The sequence below is a fragment of the Phoenix dactylifera genome, chromosome 12 (assembly GCF_051530095.1).
Source record: "Phoenix dactylifera cultivar Ajwa chromosome 12, Ajwa_hap1_PhDact_Kaust_v1.1, whole genome shotgun sequence".
NCBI lineage: Eukaryota > Viridiplantae > Streptophyta > Magnoliopsida > Arecales > Arecaceae > Phoenix > Phoenix dactylifera.
This window is the reverse complement of record NC_143201.1, coordinates 28,645,585-28,671,574: the sequence shown is the minus strand read 5'-3', so window position 1 is coordinate 28,671,574 and position 25,990 is coordinate 28,645,585. Positions and strand designations below refer to the sequence as shown.

The 25,990-nt window shown below is 39.5% G+C and overlaps 2 protein-coding genes across 2 annotated transcripts; both read right to left on the bottom strand.

Moving 5' to 3' along the window:
- Positions 1-516: 516 nt before the first annotated feature.
- On the bottom strand, positions 517-2,885 carry LOC103709569 (zinc transporter 4, chloroplastic-like). The gene is made up of 5 exons (XM_008794997.6): positions 2,548-2,885; positions 2,359-2,416; positions 1,571-2,271; positions 1,325-1,474; positions 517-1,181 (listed from the first exon to the last, which is right to left on the bottom strand). Exons 1-5 carry the CDS (start codon positions 2,560-2,562, stop codon positions 876-878), a joined length of 1,230 nt encoding a protein of 409 aa, XP_008793219.1. The 5' UTR covers positions 2,563-2,885; the 3' UTR covers positions 517-875.
- A 5,032-nt stretch (positions 2,886-7,917) lies between these two features.
- On the bottom strand, positions 7,918-25,419 carry LOC103709568 (RNA-binding (RRM/RBD/RNP motifs) family protein). The gene is made up of 7 exons (XM_039130409.3): positions 25,197-25,419; positions 24,824-25,100; positions 24,599-24,639; positions 9,367-9,530; positions 9,175-9,277; positions 8,935-9,104; positions 7,918-8,517 (listed from the first exon to the last, which is right to left on the bottom strand). Exons 2-7 carry the CDS (start codon positions 25,072-25,074, stop codon positions 8,134-8,136), a joined length of 1,113 nt encoding a protein of 370 aa, XP_038986337.3. The 5' UTR covers positions 25,075-25,100; positions 25,197-25,419; the 3' UTR covers positions 7,918-8,133.
- Between the last annotated feature and the right edge of the window lie 571 nt (positions 25,420-25,990).

Sequence of the window (25,990 nt, the reverse complement as noted above, 5' to 3'; positions counted from 1 at the left end):
TTTTGTAGATTTATTTTGTTCGATAGCCATCCTGCCTAGAGATAAGCATGATATTGATAACCTACTTGATCCATACCCATCCTATCTAACTTTCCGTCCCACCTGAACTACCATCTAATGAAAATTACCATTAGATGGATTGAATGGAGGAAGCGAGACATCCTCTGAACCGCACACCACCACTCTCGAAACACTTTATACGGGCATAAATATCGCGTCTCACGCGAACATCAAGCCACTCTTAAAGCGATCCAAATGTCCCTTCAACCCAGCAGAATCAGTAAAAAATCTCCAGTAACCCGCTAAAATTTCTAAAGCTATGATTTTTCAAACAAAATTGGTTCCTACGGGACCCATAAACTCACATCAACACATCATACATCATTGCTTTTTCATGTTTACAAGGTATTAAAATTCACAGACTCAGCCAAGTGGCTTGAGACGTCATATCAGTCCAAAAGGCGGCAAAACGACAACGGGATATTTGCATGGACTCTAATCCACAAACACGTGAAGGACAAAGAAATCGGTTCAATTTAATTCCGCCATCAATTCCATCCATACACAGACATTATAGTGACACAAAACGACAGCTCCATGGAGCTGCGCTTCTACAGTCTGTTTCTTCCCACAAATACGACGTATGAACTAAAAGCAACTGTCAACGAACGCAAGCTCTGAAGTATATACCGATTTCCACTCCAAGGAGAGAAACCTCGTGAAAGAGACTTTTCCAACAAAAAATAAAACATCCAGGCGACCAGAATCTTCGTCCGAAAGCAGAACGAGAAGATGCAAACAACCATATTCGTACAAAATCCGGCCGTCCAGGCTTTGTCGCCAGTCACCAAAGCTTCAGCCACCAGCAGCACGAGTCAAGCCCAGATTGCAAGGACCGACATGGAGCCAGCGCCAAGAAAAAGAGCCACGTAAGACGCCACCTGAAGCCTAACATTGCAGCTCATCCTCCTGCTAAGAAAATCCGCCGCGATTAGATCAACCAGCGCCATGTAGACGAGAATGCCGGCGGAGATCGAGTCCAGTATCCCCTCGACCACCAGCGCCCTCGGGCTATTGGCGTTGTAGAACGACGCAACACCCGCTCCGGCGCCGATGCCGGCCGGCGTCGTGATTGCAAAGAAGGACGCCATCAGCCCCGCCGACAAGTTCCTGAACTGTGCCTGAGATTTATAGCCACAACACCAAATCAACAGTGCCCTTAGCGTCCCCAAATCAGCCTACACTTATGGTTAAATCCAACACCCAATTCAACCATAGGACTACGCTAATCGAAGACCAATGCTAAAAGTAGACTATTACTAACCTGGGAGATGCATCCTCCCAGTGCAAAGCCTTCAAAGAATTGGTGGAAGGATAAGGCTGCAATGAGTGGCCTTATGGTGCACGGACTCTGGGAGACACCGAGAGACAACCCAATGATCACCGAGTGGGACACGATTCCTAGTTCCAGTATCTGATCACATCCAATAATCAGATTAAAAACCCCAAGGAAAACTAATATTTCGATGAAATAAGCGATTGAATAATAGGAACTCGGAGAGCATCGAACCTGGGATACGACCACGTGGCGCACATGAGAAGAGACCTCGCCCACGCCCTCGTCCTCGTCGGCGTGGCCAGGGCCGCGCTCCCGCCGCGCGGGGCCGTCGCACGCCCCGTGCTCGTGTGGGTGGCTATGACGGTGCGCCGCCGCGTGGGCGTGCATCCCGACAATGTGCATCGGGCTCTTGACGTTGTCCACCGCCTCCTCCGGCTCCGGCGAGACAGAGATGATGGTGATGCCATCCTCGGCCGCTGCCGTCGCCGTAACCGCCGCCTCGGTTGCCGCCTTGACCCCCATGGCTTGTTCCCGGTGCTTCCGCTCGTAGAACTGGGTCCCGACGAAGTCGACCACGAGCGTCCCGAGCGCCGCCATCATTGCCACAAAGCCGGAGAAGGGGAATCGCCGCCAAGGCGATTCCGGGAGGCAGGGGTCCGTCAGCGCCGACTGGGCGTCGTGAAGCATGTGGACGAAACCCGTTGCGAGGATGACGCCGGCCGCGAAGGCCTTGGCGAAGACGAAGAGGCTTCCGTCGGTGCTCAGGAACCGCCGCTTGCGCCCCACCAGGGGGATCGCCACCCCGGCCACCCCCGCCACAAGAATCATCGCTATCGCCACCATCTTCAGCCGCAGCGCCGCCGCGTCATCGCGGCACTCGTCCGCCGCGTCGTCGGTGCAGCTCGCCGTCGCCATCGATGCCGCCATGGTTTCTTTCCACCACAAAAGATCCAACTAAATCAACACCCACCAATCCAAAATCAAACGCTCCCCAAACAAAAAAGAAGCAAGATCTTTACCAGAGAAAACGCTCAGTTGGTCGCGGAAGCGAGTGAGGTAGAACCAGGGCTCAAGATCCTGACAACAAAACAACATTTGATGGATTTTTTTTTGATAAATAGAAGAGTTGATGATTAAAAATCGGAAAAGCTTCGATGTTGTCTATAATTAGGGTGTTAAGAGCTCCATTTTTTGGGGGAAAATCTTACCTCCAAAAAAGACATCTCGAGATCTCTATCTATCTTTTATCTATCGAAATCGCCCGAATCCCGAAAGCTCTCTCTTCTACCCTCTTTCTTGGTTCCAGATATAAAAGCGGGGCGCGAGGGCGGGCCGCAGGGAAGAGACATGGATAAAGGAAGAGAAACGGGGGGCGGCGACCATTCTGCGTCGGAAAGAGAATGTCGTCATCCTCCCTCCAAATCTAAGCCGAGCGAAACGACGCCATTGGAGTGAGGATAAATCGCCTCCTTCTGGTGCTGCTCACGGACGCTTCCTTTATTGGATCGGACGGCTCAAAAGCAACTACAAATATACGCGTAGATTTAAGTCATATGCTCCGCACGACATGATGAGGACATGGAGTGGGATTTGGGCGATGATTTCCACGGGCGGAACTTACTTCGGAAAGAATTAGGATCCCGGGGGCCCACCACGTGCGGGCCCACTTTTCGTCGGCCCGACTTTAGGTTTGGGAGGTCAAATCTTGGTTCAGACCCTCGGCTTATCCACGCGTCGAGATCGGCGTAGGTCGGTTCGGCCGTGTTGTAAGGATGTCGACATATTGGTGAAGGTTTGGTGGTTCTTCTCTCTCGCGCGCGCCACCGAGGGAAAGGAAACAAAAAACTAAAACAAAAAAACAACGATGATGGTTGTGCCACGTGTTTCAGAAACCATGGGTCCATCCCCGTGTGCGCCGCCACTGCCTTCAACACAAATCTCAACGACCATCAAGCAAGCCTGCAGTATAGTAGTGATAATCTGATCGCGAATCTAAACCTAACTCGTCTATTAAGCCGGCCGATAATGAAACCTCAACCTACCCTGTTTAATAAATAGATGACCCATTTATCCTATTTAATAAATTGGTAACTTTGTTAACCTGTATAATCTACGTATATGTTAACCGATTTAATAAGCAGATAACCTGCTTAACTTGCTTAACTCGATGATAGCCGATTATTAAATGGGTTAAATAGATTAAGAGACTGTAATCTAATCTGACATGATTATTAAACGAAACAATCAATTTACAACTTGAACATGTTTAGTCCAAATCTGCTTATTGCAAGTCGAACATAGATCGGATTGATGAATTGGATTACATTTTGCCGGCTCTAAACTTGAGCAGCTAGTACTAAGATTGACAACTTTAAAAACTTGCAACTAATGCCCAAAATATTCATCCTAATGGAATTTTAAAAACTTTCGCTTATAACAATTGGCTACCTAGGCATGAGGCCCTTATTCGGTTCACCCATCCAGTAAACAATTAAAGACAATAATCACCTTGCAGCATATTTGAACTGCACAAATGTTATTAAAAATAAAAAATGTAGAGTAAAATGCTTGAAATCAAAGGCAGGTTTAACTTGGCCACGATCTATTGATTCTTAGTGCCGTCCCTTTAATTAGTGAAAGGGGATCTTCTTCACTGGCACGAGTGCTTTTCTCATACCGAGAGTTGATTTAGATCTTGCGCCTTCATCCAACTATTTTCCAGATATCGGGGGAAAAAAAAGAGTATTTGCAATGATCTGACAATTAACACCTTGTACTTTATCAATATACTTATCTTGGCCATCCATGCAAGAACATATTCATTGGAACATGACTAATAATGATAAAAAGTTCGCCCCTTAAGATGGCTTCCCTATGTGTTAAATATGATATACCTTTCAAGATTGGTTTACGTAAAATTTGAGTGTTGTGAATAACCAGTGATATCATGAATTTTTTCATGCCATTATGGTCTAATTTGTTAAGTTACTGTTCATCTTCCTCCGCCAACCATTGTTGTCGCTCGCTCGCTCGAAGGAAATGAGTGCAAACGGCACTTGCCCTTTTGCGCCATGTTTCTAGAATAGAACTACTAACATTTATATTAGTAAGGCTGCAAATGGGCCCGGTCAATAGAACTACCAGCATTTATATTAGTAAGGTTGCAAATGGGTTGGGTCACGGAAGGCTGCCAATTGGTTGGGTCACGGAAGGCTGCAAATGGGTCGGGTCGACCGGTGACCCGACCCAATTAGATCCGACCCGACCCGTTTTGGAAGACCCAAGGGTCCGGATCGGATCCTTAAATTGGACCCGAACCATTTTCTGGGTCGGGTCTGGGTTTACTGAATCTGGATCTGACCTGACCCGACCTATTAACTTTTAGGTCTATTTTGGGTCGTTTACACTACAATCCGATCCGACCCGAAGACCCGACTCGAACCCGGAATCCCGCACTCGCGCACTGCTAACTACTGTAGCTGGACGCGTGGACCCACAACCCGAACCTGGAGCAGTATAAATTGAAAGCACAGACAGCGCTAGGGTTTCTTCTCCCAAATCCCTATCGCTATTCTTCATCCTCCGAACGCCTTCTCCTTCGAGCCCCTCCTCTGGGCGCCTCCTCCTCCAAGGGCCTCCTCTGAGCCCCTCCTCCTCGCGCCTCCTCCGAGCGCCGCCTCCCGACTCCCAACTCTGATGAAATACCATGCTTCAAATTCATAAAAGAAGAACAAAATCCTTCCATATATTTTCCAGAACCTTAGCATACAATGTAAAGCTTCCGTGAAAATAACCATATTCGATTATGAAGGAACTCTTGTAGATGAGATGCATTTGTATTCTTACATTGCTAGTGACAATTTTCTCCTTCTATGACTAAATCAGCACAATTTTGATCCGGACTTGACTTGGACTTGAAGTTTTTGGGTCGGGTCTAAGTTATACATAAACCTGACCTGACCCGAATGACCGTTAGGTCAAAAATTGTAGGTCTGGACCTAATCCAACCTAACCCAATCTTCAACTGAGTCAGGTCTGGATCCAAATTTAGGATTCGAATAAGAAACCGGATTGGGTCGAAGTCCGACCCAACCCATTTGCACCCCTGTATATTAGGCAGTTAAAAACTACCATATACCAATTTGGTTAAGAACGTTGGATGCTGTGTCCGATGAGAAACCATAATGGTTTTGAGGAGAAGACTTGTAACATATATTATGATTGCAATCTACAACAACCCCAACGGCCACAACAATAATAATATGTTCTCATTGTTGTGAAATGTCTCATCCTCACTACCACAATAGATGACATTAATTTGGAACACATTTCTGAAAACATACATACCATAAGAGATGGTCATAGACTTACATGTTCAATACGATGCAGGTTTATTGATATCTATAGTTTGGTGCATGGATAATCAAAATCACATGCACAAATCAACAACCGTCAATCTTGAGGCCCGGCCCGGCACCAAAACAGTGGCCCAAAGGCATGTTTCAGTCAAAAATAGGGCAGTGCCCTGGTAGATCATGGTGGCAGAGGAGGAACAGTCCTCCTCCACCACGAACTCTGTCGGACGCTAGGATAAGCCTAGCCTCCACTACTATATAAGGCCCTTCCAACTCTCCTTCAAGCACCACCGACGATCACCGACCATCGTCGTCTCTTTTTTTCTCTTTCTTCTTCTCATGCGTCGCCGATTCCAAGTCATTGTGCTTACTAGAAATCAAGGCCTACAATGCTGACCGAGCCAAGGTAATGCTCCGACCCTCTTTCCCATTCCTTGTTCTTCTTCCCATACCCGGAGTAGTGGCTGTTAGCCGCAAAATCGGCCAAAAAGTCGACCAGATAAGGATATCTTGTTTTGCCTCTTTTTCTCTTTTTTCGGTAATGCTTGTCGTCGACGTTCATCGCCAAAACCATCGGTCGCTTCCCCATATTGATCTATGGTCGGAGCCAGACCACCCAACCGTTGCCAAGTGAGCTGGGATCCAAGTATACCGAAATACAAAATCATCTCTGTTCGCCCCTTGTTTTGGTTCGATTTTGGTCAGCCGACCACCGCCGGCCACTTACGTCTCATGTCTTCACTGCTTGTTGACTTGTTGTCACCTCGCCAGACCACATAGTTAGCCACCAATTAAGCCTCCTCATCCTCTGTTTTGCCAAGAAGAAAGCAGAAAAAAGGAAAAAAGGAAAGAAGAGAAGGAGAGGAGAGAGAGCCATCCCTCTCTTGTTTCTCTCTCTTATTTTCTCTCATTTTCTTCTCTCTCATCTCTCTTTCTCTCTCTTATTTTTCTCTCTACCTGGGCTTTCTCTCTCTATGCTCTCTAGGATAGTTGGATCCAATAGGGACTCTTTTTAGTAATTTCGAATTGACTCTAGTGAAGAGTCTTAATCCAGAATTGCCGGGTGATGTGTCAGCCCCCACCTTAGCCTCTACCAAATACTGTTAGATTTGATCGTCCCGATCTTTGTTGAACCATCTGTGCCTTAGTCCGAGCATGATTCGATGAATTTCAGTTTGATCGGACCGAGCAGGATGTCGAGCACTCCCGCTTGGTTACTCCTGCGAGGATGTTGAAATTTAAGATTTTTATAATTATGATAAAATTTTAATGAAAAGTATAAGTTTTGGATAGCGGGCTCTGAGAAAAATTTTTGAGATTAATTGGATCTGTTAGTTGGATTGTGTTCACAAGGTTAGTAATATTTTATTTTTCTAAATTTATCAGCAATCATTAAATTATTATATTCATGAATGTTGAGTGGTATTATTCATTAAGCATGAATTTCAAAAATAGTATATTATTATAAAATATATTATTTTGAAATACTAAGATGATGTACGACCCTGTTATGGATATGATTGATTGATTTTGACACCACGTGATTTTACAAATAAAATATAAAATCTAGAACTATTTGAATTTCGACCTAGCCATGTTGAGAACCCGCTAATAGGGCTAATACGTTAGCATATGATTTGTACTGAAGATTGTGTCCAAGATGATTGTGACATACCACGAATAGACCAACAGTCTTGAAAAACTTTACTGCAAAATGATGCGCAGCTTACTGCAAGATGATTAATCAATGTTATGACTCTATCACAGAATGATGCTAAAAAAAATTGTTGATGAAAAAATTAATAAAATAAATCACAACCAGTTCAAGTGGAAATCACTTTGCCCCTCTTTGTTTAAGCAACCAGATAAAGAATAATGATCGATCATGCCAGTTTCTCAGCAGGCATGAATATTATCCAACAGTATACATAAGTGATAAAAATATGCTGCATCACAAGAACGAGCCTTCAAAAAATCACAAAGATTATCAGACAGTTCCCTCTTCATCCTGACAACAAATGACATGAAATCTTAAGCATCCATCAGAACACCAGAATGTCGTGATTCACATACTCCTGTATATCATGATGGTTTTAAAGGACGTGTCTGGCAAACGGTTAAATAATGCTACGCTTACATTACAACTCAAGCACACAATAGTCTGTAGCCCTGAAAAAGAGTTACATGTACCACCTTTGCAAGCAAAACACAGTAAAGAGCAGCTGAGAGAGACGCTGAAAACTTACATTTTGTAAATAGGCTGAAAAATGTAACCGGCAACAATTCATTCTATGGCGGCAACATATGAATCTAAGATACATTTCAAAACGAACATATGAATTTAAGATGAAATATAGTCCTGATTAATTTCAGCGCCTAACAGGTGTGAATTGCACAGAAAATTTAGTAAAAGTCGGTTAACATAATTGCATTAAGACGTTATTTTCCATAGGGGTGGTATCTGTTCCCATATCCCCGGCCAGCACCATAACCACCGTAAACTCCATTGTACCCAGCTGGGCCACCGTATGCAGTACTGCTACCATATCCACCATTGCCGTACATGGGCCCTCCATAACTAGAGCTGAAGCCTGCACCAAAGCTGGGGGCCGCACCATAGCCATAGCCTCTGCCGTAACCATAACCATAACTCCCACCATAATAGACACCGCTAGATCGATAGCCCCCTCCATATCCGTAAGCGCCACCTCCACCTCGATGGTTACCACGTACAGCGCCACCGCCACCGGTGCCACGAGCACCCCTCCCATTGGTTCCTGGATCTCCACCAGCTTTCCTTGGTTCGGCCCTCTTAATTTCAACCTGCAACAGTCAGGGAGTAGACGTTACAAACAAGTCTCTACAAACCCGGGGCACTGATGTAAAATCAAGGTCCTAAAATTGATCCAAGAAAAGATTAGGCGAACATCCAAGCCCACGCGCAAGACCACGCAGTTTGGTTGCAGTGATGTTGCTCTCATAACAGGAAGGAGGCTGTCACATCTAACAATCTCACAATAGATTTTCTTTAAAGCTATTAATAATTATCCATTTTTCCAGCATTAACTCTATTCCAGGGCTTATGATACGAGCATTTTCTTTATATTCTGTACAGCTGTCTCTATTTTTTTTCCAATTGCTGGGTATTGTTGAGAACCCATTAACAAATGAAGCCAACAAAATCAATGAAAACTGCATCAAGAAGAAAATCAAATGAACCAGTCTTAAATTTCAACTCACCTGCTTCCCTCCGAGATCATGCATTCTACCTTCCGAAATGATCTTCTCGACTGCTTCCTCATTTTCAAAAGTAACAAAACCAAAGCCTCGTGAACGCCCAGTACTATGGTCAAGCATTATCTGGTGCTCAACCACTTCACCATACAAGGCAAAGTGCTCCTTCAACTCATCTGAAAGATTTTAGTTGTAAATTTACTCACCAAGACGAGAAGACCATAAGTCTAAAGGTGTAGTTGCTACCTTCAGTTAAAGATGGAGGTATTCCACCAACAAAGATCTTCTTTGTCTTAAGCCCTGCTTTGGAAGGCATCTCTTCCCGTGGGACTGTCCTTTTGACTTCTACCTGAGTTCAGCAGCAATATAAGATTCCAGCATTCCATCGAGGCCCTATAAAATGTAAACAGCAAGCTGTACAACAAAAGCTAATCCTACCGTTCTCCCATCAATAACATGCTCATCCTCTAAAACCTTGTCGATAACAGAAGAGTCGGCAAATGTTACAAACCCAAATCCTCTAGGCATATGGGTATGCTTATCCTTCATTATCACAGAGTCCGTGATTTCCCCATACTTCTCGAAATGCTCAGTGAATGTCTCTGCAACAACAAAAACAAGCACCATTGTGAGCGTGCCGCAGCTGCATATAAAAATGGGCAAAAAAAAAAAAAACTTATAGGACAGCAATCTAGATAGAGAATGTAGGAAGACACAATTCCACTATTTTAACACAAGAACTGTAACCTGACATCTATAGAAATAGATCTCTGTAAAAATGCAAAATTTTGAAGGGTGACACAATACACAATCACCAAATGCCACCAAAATCAAAACTAGCCCCAAGAATATAATAATATCCACCTTAAGGATAACACCAATAAAACAAGATACGAGATCCATCTTCCATTAACTGCATTTTCTTTCTTAGAGTCATCATGTTTTTAAGTTTCAAACAGCTGACCAATTCAAACATGTCGTTTCTGGCAAATGAGTTGTTAAAACCAACCAAGCCACCTAAAGTTGGTTCATGCTGCAACCAGGATCTGGCAACGTGGCATCATCCCATTCAAATTGGCAGCTCCAAACCTCTTCAGTGAAAGAACCAAACATTGCAAATGTGCTCCGGTTGAGACATACTGGACACAATATACCCTTCACAGACCAGCACACATCCTTTGGCATCCATCTACTATTGAAGGGACTTGTAACCATGCCCCTCCATAGGGAGATGGGGATGCTATCACAGGGTTACAACACACAGACGTACAACAAAGGATTCAAGTGCCAGAGCAGGTGGGTATTCCAGCCATTAGCCAGCATGCCACATGCTGTACCAGCACAGATGATTCAAGTTCACATACACTGGCATGCACACACAGAGACACATATGGTGAACCTAGCCACCTAACAGAAGAAGTTTGACTATGTTCAAAATTCATGCTAAGGGCTTGCTAATATAATCTCTAAGACTGGCACAAAACTTGCTTAACAAACAGAAAATAAAGTAATTGGAGACAAATTTTGTATTTTCAATAAAACCTTCTAAACCAAGAAGTACTGTCGGAAAGTTCTAGATCATTGCATAAACACCAAAGCCAAGCCACATACAACAAAACAAAAAAGAAATGAACACCATATGCCCCACCTAATTCCTCTTGAACCTTCAATTTCTCCCTATTACAGACCTCAAGAAGCTAATTTCATTATCATCATATGGCACCAGTCAGTTTTAACAAGCCGCATTACTTTAAACTTCCAGTAAATATTCCCCTTCTGTTGTAAATAAGAAAATCATAATGTGGTGCATTCCTGGATAAAGTCATTCCCAAAGTTCATCCGTATATCTTGCATTAATTTAACTTTCCATCCAACATTAAAAAAGAATGTCGCGTAAACCAGAAAATCGACACCTTAGTCATAAATTACAAGCCTCCTCCCACCAATCGAGACTTCTCAAGTCAATATCTCCAAAGGGTCCTCTCTTTATCAAAATGAATTTCATCATATATTCTAATTTCATTGCAGCTTTAATTGCAAATTTATGCTCAGCTTCAAGATATGGCTGCTGAAATGCCATTTTCTCCATATTTATAGTTATTTAAATGTCAAAAAGGAAACAAAAGCATCCTTCATGGCTGCCATAAATAAATAAGCATTTGATAATTGTTTCAATACACTCGAGAATAACAAATGATAGATTGATTGACAAGGTGCAACATGACTTGAGAGGCATCAGGCATTCCACCTTGTTATCTGGAGTGCACATTAAAATGTCACTGACTACTTTTTAAAAGAAAAAATCCAATGGACATCTAATGAAAGAAATTTAACACGATCTCAGCATTACACCACCCTATGGTAAAAGACCAGATCCACTTGTAAATCCTTAGACCCAACTGCATCTCTTTTCTAATAGGAAAGTCTGAAAACTGCAATTGCATTTGAACTAAACATTCTCAGGTCATGCCCCCTAAAGTACATCTTCTAATACCAACGGCCTGTTGAAAGAGGGCAATCATGTCTTTCAGCAACATCTTAATCTTCATGTAAGCAGACCATTAGTTATAAATGGATATAAAGACATTCTTTTATCCATTCATTCAAAACTTCCTCCCCTCAACAACACCATTCATTAAACAAGTCAGTTAATCCATCTTTATATAATTTAACTGGTAACCATTCACCCCCAATGCCCCTAAACAACTTCTTAAAGTAACTACACCAAAACAATTTCTTAAAGTAACTACACCAAATTACTATTAATTCACTGCTGCTCATAAGTTCTCTACTATCCTTAAGCATCCATTCTGATATAAAGACTAGTTTTTCTCTCTCAACATTCTTATCCATTAGGCCTGATCTCAGAATAATACCGTCTTAATCTGATAAATGTATCTTCCGTAGCAATTTATACCATTCAATATGCTATACCAACCATAACCATATCACCTAGCCTTTTCCCAACTATTTGGGGTTTCAATATGCTATACTAAAAGGGAAAAAATCAAAAATTGTGTCCAATCTTATGCAAAAAAAAGTTGTCACACAAACAAATGATTAAGGCAAATGCTTCAAACAAGAAAAATGAGGTCAGAAACTTGATAACAGAGGTATTGGATAAACTAGTTGATCTTCATGTCACCAACATCCTATTATTAGGGAAGGTTCTTGAGTTGACTTCTGTCTTATGTCCAAAATTTGTGGTTCCCTATTGCCATTTTTCTAGTTATTTTCTTATCTCAAGGATTTGCATTTCCAGTTTCCAGTTTGCAGATTCCAGGACTTTTTCCTCCAAGCTGCACCAAAGACATAAACTCAAAATGACTTGGTTTATAACAAATAGGTGTCTACCAAAATGAGATATTGTCTTCATACATCTATTCCCAACTATTTTAGTCAGCTTTTGAAATCCTTTGTCATTCATTCTACTGAGTGTTACCTCTTTTTTTAAACATATATATAATTTGAAAACATCAAATTAGGTTATTGGATCTTTCCCCACCCTAATCTGATCTATTGACACAAATATAATTTCATCCATTTAAGAAGGTTATATTGTTTATTGCACATGCTAATATTATCAGAATAGGCTCTCCAAGCATTGATTTAACTGGTGTAACTCCGACAATTCTAATTTGTGATACACTAGAATAGGCTCTCCAAACATTGATTTAATTAGTGCATCTCCGACAATTATAATTTGTGACACGCTCATTTATAAAACTACTACTATAACATATCAAAGATCAATCTCAGCATACTCATCCTTCAGACACTCAAGTGTTTGAGCCTCTTTGTTACCCAACATACTTAGGCATACAAGATTATGAACCGTGCAATTGTCTTGTAAAAGTTATCATTTGAGTATTAAAGACAAGTGGCACTCACATATTATTCAGTACACTTAGAGCCTGCTTAGATATTCCTACAGGAATCGTGCCTGTTGGCTCGACCAGCCTGCCTCTTCTAAGGGCCTGTCCAAGCTCCAGCCTAACTCCCAGCCAATGGGCTTGTTGGCCTGCACGAAGAGGGAAAAAGAAAGACCCATACAGGTCCTTTTTCTTCCCACAGAATTTGTGCCAGGAGGTTTAGGTTGATGTGAGCAATGCTTAAATGGGCAGCCTAATCCACGAATCCAGCAAAAAATTCAGCCCAATCTTGCCGAATTACCCAAACAGGCCCTTAGTGTTTTGAGAGACCATACATAGATGACGAATGGCGAGGGCCACCTATACCATAAATGATACTGAGCTTCCTAAGTGGGCACCCAGAGATAATGCAGCTCAAAAGTAATAACTTAAAAAATAATAGAGTAGAGAATCTAATAGAAACAATTATACTCTGCCAAAATGAAACATATCAAATAAAATGTAGTAAATTGATTGAACTATCAACTTAGAAAAACCCAATACATAATAACAATGATTTTCTCCATGCTCAAACATGAACCAAAATGTTAGGGTGAGCATGTGGGTAGCCTTAAGGACGTAGCACTGGAAGTAAAAGACAGCGAATAGACAACAAAAGCGAGGCTAAAATTTATCAAGATTGAAATAGGAACAAGAACAATGGATAACAAATTAAATGTAGCTAATTAAGCAAACCCCTTGGATGCTCCTGCATCGCTTAACTAGGCAGGCTATCTAGACAGCCAAGGCAACCAACTTCAAAACAGTGATTACCTCTACCTCTCTCTAACTTGACTTGATATAACTTACTCATTCTCTTAATTTTCTGTGTAATACATGAATATAGCCACATTTTTCAGACATAGGAATCATCTGGCAATTAACTCTGATCGGCATGCCCCATACATTTCCCCCTAAACTACTAAGACTACAATCATCTTCTACATGATCTAGTTTATCCATTTTAGACCTAAGGAATTCATATCCCTATCCAACAAAATCTCATCTATATTTCCAAATCACAGCCAGCCTATCCTCATCAAATCAATAAATGGCTCGTAATTAAATTACACACACCATCATCTCCCAAATATCAAAGGTGAGTTCATTTTTGACATTTTATTTAATTTGTTTCATATTTACCATGAGAAAAAGATGCTCACCATTTTCCTTAATCAGAGACGGAACGGTAAGATGAGGAGCCGAGTGAGGTGCCAGCCCTACTAATTAGTACACGTCAAGGCAAGTGTATCTTCCATGGTATTCCATCACATGCCATTGCCAAGCATGCACATCATGTGGTATTTTATTCTAAACCTATCCATTAATGCCTAAAATTTGCATTAACAAATGAGAAAAACTCACCTAATATTTATTTTATTTACACTGTAACCTTGATTATAGAGCACACATTAGAAAAGGATGTGCAGTAAAATGGTTCTGAATCTAAAATGGTTCGTATCAAATTTCCTTGAGATTATTATACAATATAGATGCATTACAAGAGCAGATGAAAATGCAAGTACAATAACACTAAGTGTTGCAGAGTTAAACAGTACTATGTGTGTATGCTCTACTGGTCTTCCTTTCATAGAATATTTTGTTGGAGTTCAACTATTGTAGCTTTGTACTGTGACATAAACATAGCATGTATTGTGACACCAACGTGGCATTTCAATCAGCTTTGTAGATTCTAAGTTGCCATTTATTACTATCAAAATATTGAAACGGCTTGCTATGATTCTTAAGAAAAATAAAATGCTTTCAAAATCCACACATCATTCAGATTTATTGAGCACCTTCCCTCCTCTTTTTAAAACCTTCAACACAAACACAAGCCTGCCTCATTTTTGGTTGGGTCTTTCTTGTGCCTTAGCACACCGTCTGATCAGTTCTCCTACACTTTAAGGTTATGCCTGCTTAAGGGACATAGTGGATTAAGACGTGAAGTAGCCCCTTCATTAGGCCAAACAACCATTTGCACCCCAAGTTAGGCAAGAGATAAATAGAGCTTTGCACAGAAGATTTGAACATTGTTAGTGTGCAGCACATCTAAAGTAAGATAAACTCACTCGGCCAGAAAGGTGAAATGTGGTTATTCTAATTCATCCTAGAATTTTGCTCCAAAATTATTCTAGTTAACCCAGTTAACTAGTTTATCCATCCTGAAACTGAATAAAATCTAATTGATAATTCTTGATTTCTCATAGTATTTATATTTCTGAACTTGTTCTAAGTTTCCTCATTCTCCCCACAGCCACCATAGCATTGAAGCCTTAAAATACCTCTGATCATTTTGAATAATGGTTTTGTGGTTCATCAACAGAAAAATTATGTACGATCACAACCACCATAGACAAATGTCAGTTATGAAGAATTTCAACAACCTGACATTTGCATGATTCAATATAACCAATTTCAGCTAGAAAAGAGACATATTATGTTACAATTTACACCACATAATTCACTAGCTAGAATTGGTATTAGTATAAATGACAAAGACAACTGAATTAATTCGGACAAAACAAGCATTTTTTTGAAAAGGGTAATTAATTAGTTAGTTAAGCCCATAGAATCCTAACCCAAAATAGCTTAGTAATATAAGGAAATGTATAGGAAACATGAACAATTGTTTTCTTGGATCAACGACCTAACATTTGTCCGGCTCAACTCTAGCTAATTTCAGCTAGCAAAGAGACCTGTTACATTTACATCATACCATTTGCCAGCAAGAATTGGCAACAGTCCAACTGGCAACAGAACTGAATAAATTCACACAAAGCAAGAATTTTGTAGTGAGCAAGTTCAGCCCATCGAATCCTAACCAAAAATAGCTTGGCAATAAAGGGAAATGGATAAGAACCACAAATAATTGTTTTATTAGATAAACAAATACAAGCATATTTTTGGCCGCTTATCCTCTGTCCAACTAAAGGAAAGCACGCAACTAAGTGAATGCTTGTACAAAAGAGCAACAAACCACATTGGAAAAGAATTTGCAAAGACTAAAAACTACCCAACTAAAGATATGCTAAGATCTGAAGAAAGATTACAACTAAGAATGGTACTAGCAAGGTTCGCTGTACCGACCATACCGATGTACCGATGGGCACCGGTACTGGTACCATACCGAACCAAACCGGTACTGTACCAGTTCAGCTGGTTCGGGCCACAAGCCAAAAAAAAATTGAGGTCGGTACGGGCTGGTACGGGCTGCGAATAGTCGGAACCGAAAAATATAGTTGTACCGTACCGGTTCCATCCGGTACCGATACGTACCGGCCCGTACAGACTAGTACGGCAGACCATGAATGGTAGTGTTATGTTGAAAATTGAAACTATAGTATTAGTATTCACAGGATTTTATACCAATAGCCAAAAGCGATGAATAACAAACAGATTCAAGAATCCTATGGAAACAAATATGCAGCTGAACTCTATATAGCACTTGCAACCATGTACAACAAGGAGAATAGCAAATCAACAATCCGCATCAATGAAATTGTAAGAATATATGAACTGGGAAGATGACTTGTCAACTAGATAGATCTTTAAATGAATTATAACTCCAATACTGATAGGTGGTATTGCAGGTGACTCTATCATGCAGATATAGAATGCATTGGTTAACTATAATATAGCATGTTTAACAAATTTAAATAAAGTAACCGTTTGAATTCAAGTTGATGACATGACATACACTGCTGACTTTGGGAAAATATATGGCCCCATACAACATGACTTATGTGTGATACAAAAACTATTAATTAAGATAGATGAAAGGTATTAATTAAGATAGAAATAATGCATAAAATATAACCAACATGACTTCTCATTTTTATTTGAAGTTTGTAATATAGATACTACTCTGCATTGGTTCCCACAACAGGATATTTCCTAAAATGAATGGGAACACTATCTTTATACAACTGTCAGCATATTCCAATGGGACATATTGCTGAATCTTCTAACTGGAAGGGAAAAAAAAGATTCATATACCTGCACTAGGAATAGGATGGGAGGTGATCATGAGGTTATTTTGATGGCATGGTATAAAGGTCATATATGTTTATATGACAAAGTTATCAAAAAGTAAAAAGATATAATTATCGCTTGCATGGTGCCAACCAAAACCTTTAGTAGCAGACTTTCATCATCTTAAAATAGAATGCCCAAGCAAATATTTGTAAAAGAACAGAATTGAAGCGAAGATAAATGGTTAAAATAATTAAAGAACTGAAAAGATTTGTTGATGATCAAGAAGCATGAATTGTGACATGTCAGAAGTAGAGTTTGGCCTATCAAAGAATCCATGATCTGTCATGTAAGTTGGACAAATTATAATTACAATTGTACTGAAACAATCTTATGCGCATAAAAGTTCCATCCAAATATTTGCTGGCATTTGCCCATGCAAGAGGCAGTTTTTTCTCCTTCAATAACCTCCTTTGTAGCCCTCCTTCAAAGACATATGAGGATAGCACAAGATACTCCTACACCCTTCTGCTCTCAAACTAAAACTAAAGTTATTCCTGATTTTCAACTTAACAGAGTTTCTACTGCTCGTTTTCTTGACCATCAAATCAAGCTCCTCTTTTTATTTGATTATTGAAGTTCAAGATTGAACATGCCCCAAGTTTATAATTGACTTCCGCAAGTTCATAATTTTGACTCCTTTGGTCCTGTAATGGGTCCATAACTGAAAGAACATATTCTCAGACCAAATGATCTGACTAGAGTAGAGCTAATTTTTCGGTAGTCACATATCAAATCAAGGTGATATTATCCAATGCAAAGCCCAATTGGATTATGGAAATTCAGAGAAGCTTTTAGCCATATTACCATGTTAAAAGATATCCAGGATAAGCCTTTCCTAACCATTTGTTTTGCACGTGAAACTAATGCTAGTACAATTTATTTTTCTAAAGACTTTGCAAAACCCATTTCGTAACAATTATAGTCTCCCTATTTCTAGAGAAAGGTTAGCACCTCTTTCTATTGTGATGTTCATCTTATCAAGCACATAGCCATATCTTCATGTGACACAAGAGTAAATAAGGAAATATATGCAGGCATTGCTTCTAATGGTTACTCCTCCTTTGGAATAATTCATAGCTCTTTGGGGCAGCATCTGTTTGGTGTATATCATGCGAATTCAGGAGATGGGCGGTTCAGCGTTAAATCCTTCAGGACATTTGAATAATACTATAACCTAAGTGTTGATTAGAGTTTTAGCGATAAAATTCGTTAATACTAGTCTTCTTAACTTATTGTCAATAAGAAAATCAACACTTTCTCCGCCATATTATTTTTGGAGGAGAGAAAATCTCTGGTTTATGAAAATTTTTCGTAAATCTACTAGCCCAACTTAAAGTATAAACATCTCCATAATTATTTCCATAAGATACATCACCACTACATTGCATGTAAGTGTTGTCTAGTACTTAACACAAGCATGTGGCAACATTTTGATAGTCCATTTAGCGATTGTGCAGCCTCAAGCACCATTGTGGCCAATCTCAAGCCCCGATGAGCAAGGTGAAGGGTTGACATCCGGTAGACGGCTAGTCATAAAAATATGCCAAAAATTATGAAATAGATCCTAATTTGCTATGCATGAATGTTAAGATGTTACCACGTGCCATAACCAAAGCCAATTACTGTGTGAAGCAGGCAAGGGGTTAGATCATTGCCCATAAGCAATCCACAACAAGGTGACCCAGTTACAGTGACGAATAAACAACGATTGATTAGATCATTATCCATAAATGATCTGCTACAATGCAACCTAGTTGGAGTGACAATGAACAAGGATTGGCTACAACATCACTTGGTTGCATCAACAAATGACCAAGGATTATTTTGGATTAGAGTTTCTTCTAATAGTAATATAGTACAATGACAGCAAATCTAAGTAGCAAGGAGATAAAAGGAATTGCATTATGTATAGAAGGTAACTATATAGAAGAAGAGAATAGATATGCTATTTGGAATGTTGAAACCTTGACAGGAAAGAGTAAAGAACTAGTAGATAGAATGACACATAGGAAAATCAATATTGATTGCTTACAAGAAACTAAATGGAGAAGTAGTAAATCCAAGAATATAGAGAATGGTATAAAGTATAAACTATCATATACAGATAAGAATAAGTAGGAATTGTAGACAAGTAAATGAAAGATAAATGGTAGATATAAAACAGATACGTAATAGATTAGTAGCCATCAAATTAGTTTTAGATGAGGAGATTACTGACATAGTGCTTATGAGCCACAAATAAAATAAGGTAGTGGATTAAGCAACAATTTTAGGAAGAAATGAATGGATTGATGTGACATTCATGAAGGAGAAAGGATGGCTGTAGATGGTGACTTAAATGGACATGTAGGAAAGAGCAATATGGGACATGAAAGAGTGCATGAAGAATCTGGTTATGCAGATGGAAATTTAATAAGAGATCCAATTTTTGAGTTTGCACTAGCTTATGACCCAGCAATTGCAAATACATATTTTAAGAAAAGAAATGGCATTTAGTAACCTTTGAAAGTGGATTAAATTTGTCACAAATAGATTACTTTTTCATCAAGAGAAGAAAAAGATCAACATATAGGGATTATCAGGTGATATCAAGAGAGAGTTTAACCATACAACATAGATTACAAGTCTTAGATTTAAACACTAATTGCAAAAAAGAAAAGAAAAAATTAAGAACAATTCAAAGATAAGATTATGAATTTTAAAAATAAATACTAAAGATTAACATGAGAAAAATTACTGAAATGCTATATCTTTTAGGAATAAATTACTAAAGGAAAGAAATCAAAACTTAAGAACTGAGCTAAATTAAAAGTTGAATCAAAAGGTCAATTTTATTAATAGGGTAGCTAAAGATGTTCTAAGAGAGCCAAAAAGCATATACAAATAAAGAAACTTGATGGTAGAATAATGGGACACAAGAGGCAATCAGAATAAAACAGTTTTGGTTTAAACAATCAGAAAAAACAAATAACGGTGAGGAGTTTATAAGATATAGGAAGGCCAAAAAAATGGGTAAACTAAATATTGCATCTGATAACTTATATAATAGATTGGGTTCAAAAGAATATGAGAACGAAATTTATAAAATAACTAAAACTAGAGAGAGAAGATCTAAAGACATTGTTCAAGATAGATGCATTAAAAGTGAGAATAGTATGATATTATTGAAAGACGACACAACTTCAAAAAGATGGAGATGTTATTATTAAAAATTGTAAAATTAGGATTCTACTAAAGAACTTTTCATTTAAGAAGTGAAATTACGGAGAAAAAGTTTCTATCCATATAATTCATAAAAGTGAAGTGCATATAGCTTCGAAAAGAATATAAAAAGATAAGACATTAGGGCCTAATGAAATACCCATTAAGGCTTAGAAAATCATAGAAGATACTGAATTAAAGTGGCCTACTAGCTTATTTAATAAAATCTTAGAAACCAAGAAATTGCCAAATGATTGGAGGAGAAATATCATAGCACCTATCTATAAGAGTAAAGGTGACGTACAAAATTATTTTAATTATCTAGGAATTAAGCTTATAAGTCACCTTATGAAATTATGGCAAAGGGTAAAAAGATTAAGAAAAATAACAAATATTTCAGCTAAGCATTTTCTATTTATGCTTGAAAGATTAACAATAGAGACTATCTTTTTACTTAGACAATTGATCAAAAAAATATCGAGGACAAGGCTATCTTTTTACTTAGACAATTAATCAAAAAAATATCGAGAAAAAGGAGAAGTCTACGCATAATCTTCGTTGGCTTAGAAAAAAATTATGGTAGGGTACTAAGAAAAATAATTTGATGGGCCTTACAAAAGAAGGTGTACACAAATGGTATATTGAAATAATTGAGAACTTGCATGCTGGGTATTAACAAGTTAGAAGTTGGTGCAGTATAAACCAGTGTAATTCTAGTTACTATAGTCTTGCATCAAGGATCAGCAGTAAGCCATATATTTTTCACTAATTATAGATTAACTTACTACTAATATGCAGGAAGATGTCCTACAATGTATTTTTATTTGTGATTGATAGTTTTGAACGATAAAAGGATTGTACAAAAAAAAACGATAAAAGGAGAACTAGACTAAGTACAGAATTGGACTTAAGAAGGAAAATTTTAAAGGACAAGGACTTAAAGATTAGTGGAACAAAAATAGAGTATATGGAATCTAAATTTAGTGAGAACGAAAATGAAGATATGATACCAATTAAGATTGATGACCAAAGAGATACCAAAAGTGACTGTTTTTGTTATTTAGGATCTATTGCATAATATAATAGGGATATAGGTAAAGATACATATATTAAAATTAAAGCCAGTTGAACACAGTGAAAAAGTACATCTACAATATTATATAATACATGCATATCCTAGAGATTTAAAGAAAAATTTTATAGAACAACTGTATGACCTGCCATATCATATGGCTTAGAGTGTTGAGCAATAAGAAAATTCATGGAAACAAGTTAAGCATAGTGGAAATAAGAATGTTAAGATGGATATATCATAAAAATAGAAAAGATAAACTAAGAAATGAATATATTCAAAGAGCTCTAGAAGTTGTATAAATTAAAGACAAAGTAATGAAAAAACGATTAAGATGAAATGGACATGTACGGCGATGTTGAAGACTGTAAGAAAAAAGGAGGAGGGGAAGACCTAAGATAACATGGACAAAGAAACTTAGAATAGCATCAAAGATGGACCTAAAAAGAAATACTTAGCGAATGAGGATCCAAAAAAATGACCCCAAATAGTTGGAAAATGCCTTGATAGTTATGGTTATCATTATAGTTCATGTGTAGCCTCAAGCTGCAGCCTATCAATTCTTAATGTAACCAAAGCATATAATATCTTCATACAATCTTGTCAGATATTGAGCAAACAGCCTGATAACAACCAAGTTCAAGTTATGATGCATATATAGAGTATAATTAGCATCTATAATTCATGCTCAGAATTCTGCATTTCCAACATAAAAGATCTTCATGAAAATGACCATTGAGCTTACAAGTTCATAAAATGCAAAAGGGATGATAGTTTGGACACTTGGTTGTCCTTTGGCGCTAATCACATACTTCTTCCATATACTATGGAGTGACCTAATCTACCGGTGCCAAAAAAAAATTAAATTTCATAGCACAGGAATCACATGAATCTTAATATACAGAAAGTACGCAGTATTCAGACACAGGACCGGCTCAAGCCTTAGGCGACTGAGCCGGTCATCTAAGGCCCCCAACCCAAGAAGGCCCCGCTCTGCCATCGCTGCACAGTTTTTTTTTTTTGCTTAACGTTGCACAGCTTTCACATCCAAAAGCTAACAGGACAGTGAGCTAACGCCTGGCTACGCCGCTACAGTGCATCCCCGTCTCCCCGACGACAGATAGGCGACGACCCTGGGCAATAGCTACGACAATTGACAAGCAACGAACATTTCCTCCCACCTTGTCTCCCCCTTCTCTGTCGGTGCTTTTTTTTTGCTGAATCTTCTTGGCAAACTCGGCTTCTTTAGTTCTCCTCTCCCCCCAGTGCTTCTTTAGTTCTTCGGCCCTTCCCTAGTCCCCTTCTCTGCCGGCAAGCTCAACCGTCGACGGCTTGAGGTTTCTCAAATCTTCAGTTCTTAGGCCGCCCCTGCTTCGAAGCCCGGATCTCCTCTCTAGCTCTTCTCGTCGTCCTCGGCTCCTCCGACCTCCAGACTCCAGCCTCCTCGGCTCCGCTCTAAAATCCACCATCCTCCAGCTCCAAGAAGGCAAGAACCCGGCAAGTGGCGAGCCGCCAGCTGGATCTCCTCTCCAGCTCTTGGGCCTCCCCTGCTCCAAAGTCTGGATCTCCTCTCCAGGTCTTGGGCCGCCCATGCTCCGGAGTCCAGATCTCCTCTCCAGCTTTCCTCGCCGTCCTCGGCTCCTCCAACCTCCGGGCTCCGCCGCTCCGGCCTCCTTGGCTCCGCTCTAAAGTCCACCGTCCTCCATTAGCAGCCCAGGCAGTGGTGAGAATCTATAATCTAGATGTATGTATGGCTGGAGGTATATGTTTGTTTAACTTTTAATCTAGGTCCGAAGATTATTTGGTTACATATCTCAAGCTACCGAAAGTGACTCTCTATTTTTCTTTTTCTTTTTTTTTTTTGAGGAGAAGCAAATCAAAGGTGACTTGAAAAAGAAAATGTTTTTTTAAATAAAAGAGAGAGATATAGGAGCGAATTCAAGATCCTTGGGTCACACACTGTTCTATCAATTTAAAGTTTAGTGATGAAGTAAATGATTTTTAACAAAGTTGATCAGGGATTCTGATGATTCAGTTTAGTGTGAACTGAGAATTTTGCAGTGCAGTAGTTTGATTTGGTTCAACCAGGAAAGAGAGGTTTCATTAGAGGTCCATTAGAAATCATAAGGTTGAGTCAAACATAGACTTTGGGAGAAGTTGATAGATTTTAGATGCTTTTTAGCTAGGTCTGAATCAATTAAGAAATTGTTTTGAGGATGTTTAAGATTCAAAGTTAAATCTGGTATGCGCCACCGACGGAAGCGAGCAACTTTCTGTAAATCTAGTTTGCTCTCAATTTTCTGAGAAAAAGAAAAAGAAAGTTCGACACTTTAAATTCTTATTTCGACAAATTCAACATCTACATTCTACCTTGCCTATATGCATATTTTGTTGAACAATTTCCTATCTGAATTTTTGTCAAGTTCTACCTTGCCATACGCCTTTTTCCACTATAATTAATTAAAATTGGATCCGCCATGTTTGGTGAGCTGCAGTTCATAAACTCAAGAAGTTGTTAACTGAAGCAGCAGAAGCACACTAATAAAGCTACGATTTCCCTTAACCTTTTTACCTTTTTTTACTGTCATCCTTTCACTCCCATTAAAGAAGGCCACCTCTAGGGCGAGCGAGCGCGCGCATGAACACCACCTTTCCGAAAGCCTCCGGCCATACACTGCATTATCCCTAAAAGATCCTTCACAAATTAGAGTTGTTTAATCTATTCATATAGTTCCTAAGGGATTTTTCTCCTCCATATTGAATTTCTAAGTTGTTATACATTTTTCTGAATATCCGAAGAATTCTTTTAGCTTCTGAGCTGGTTTGTTCATTAATCTTTTGGTCCAATTGATTTTGATTTAGTCAAGTTAGAGACACTACAATTGATTTTTTTTTTGGTCCCATTGTAGGTTGGTTGTAACTTCGGCGATTGAAAATAGTATTTTAATGAATCTTAAGTATAAAAGTGTAGTTAATAATTTTGCATCTCAAAAAGCTAGACGAATTATTTTTAAATAAAATTAAAAAGTATTTTACACTTATTAAAAAATTTTCATCATTTAAATTAAAAAAAAGGCCTCTCCTAGTGAGTTCACCTTAGGCCTCCAAATGTATTGACCGCCCTTGTTCAGACATCAACAAGTTTAAGCCAACTGACTGTAGAGTCGGCTACCCAACAAGAAACTCTGCTACATAAGAAGCTACTTGGTATCTCCATCATATAATCCACGGTAGCTCATGCAATATATCCACGATAACATAAATCATAAAAGGCTGCATCAGACAACGAGCCATGAATTTACAAATCTTAGCAAGCATGTATTATTCAACCACACAAACAAAGCTCAGAAAGATGCACGAAAACGAACAATTAACGAATATAATAAATTTCTCCTTTTTTTGAAATATATAATGGAAACACGAATTTAAAGATACAAAAAGTACATACCTTCGGTTGTGTCCCACGCGACTCCTCCAACGAAGATTTTTCTATCACACAAGAAAAAACAAGGGTCATCTTCAGTTTCCCCAAAACCCTGCAGCGGCATTTGATTGGGCCAACACGTGAACCCAACCAACCGCTAACCTTATATCCAGAAACACCAAAATCTAATACAAGCTCAAACATTTAATCCAAGAAATCTACAAGAAACCCTAGGGCTTCGCTACTAACCCTGAAGAAGAGGAACTGCTATCCGGCTGCTTTATCTCCTCACCAGCACTATCTACCATCTCTATCCCCCTTCCAGGAGACTCTGCTCCTCCTTCCTCCCCCCGTCCTTCCTCTACTTCCCCTTCTCCATCTCTGCCTCCCTCTTCTTGTTCCTCGACCTCCTCCTCCACCTCCTCCACCTCTTGTTCTACCTCCTCCTCTACCTCATCCACGCCGCTAACGGCGATCGGCATCTCCTCCACGACCTCCATGGGCCTCTTTTCTCTCCCTACCAGACCTGCAAAGGAGAAAAGGTTATTCCGCTAAAGCCAAGCGTCGATCTAAAGCCTCAGGAGATCAAAACCCTAGAGAAATCGATGCCCAATCAAAATACCTTCCCCTTCACTGCCTAGGGTTTATACCGCGATTTGGAGATGGAAGGTCTTCGAGGAGGGATTTCGATTCCTTTTCCCGGAGAGATTTCTCGGCGCGATGGGAGATAAAACCTAGCGGGCTGCAGGCGCCGCTCCTCGGCCAGACGACGAATACCAGCGATAGGGTAAACGGGCGGAGGCCCGCTGGTTTAAATGCGGTGGGGGCGTGTGCGGAAGTGGGGGAGGTTAATCTGTCCCAACGCCACTGTTTTAACTACAATGAGCCCGCACCGACCTAAGGATTTCACTGCGGCTCATCCAAATGAACCGGGGCTGCCTACGGTCAAAGAAACCACATTTTAAAAGATATTTCTTCAATTTTAAAAAATTTCAAACTAACCATTTAAATTTCTAAAATGTTTCAAACTATTCCTTAGCTCTCCAACCAGAGGACGGTATTAGTGCGTTGATCGCAAGAAATTCGAAGTGCTTTGAGATATATGCAGCAAATAGTCTTTAACTATAAGCTATATACTAAGAGTATTTTAAAATCTGTACAAGTGGATGAATTAAGGAGCTCAAAATATTTTCTGATATATACGATAGGTGTTCCTTAACTACGGGACATACACTAAGAATGCTCTGAAGTCTATGCACGTAGACAAATAAAGAGGTTTAGAGTGCGTTGAGATATATGCAGTGGGTGATCGTTAACTGTGGATAACTGTGGGTTATATACTAATTAAGGGCACTTTGAGATCCATATAGACCAATAAAGGAAAAGATTCGAGTGCTCCGAGATATGTGCAATAGG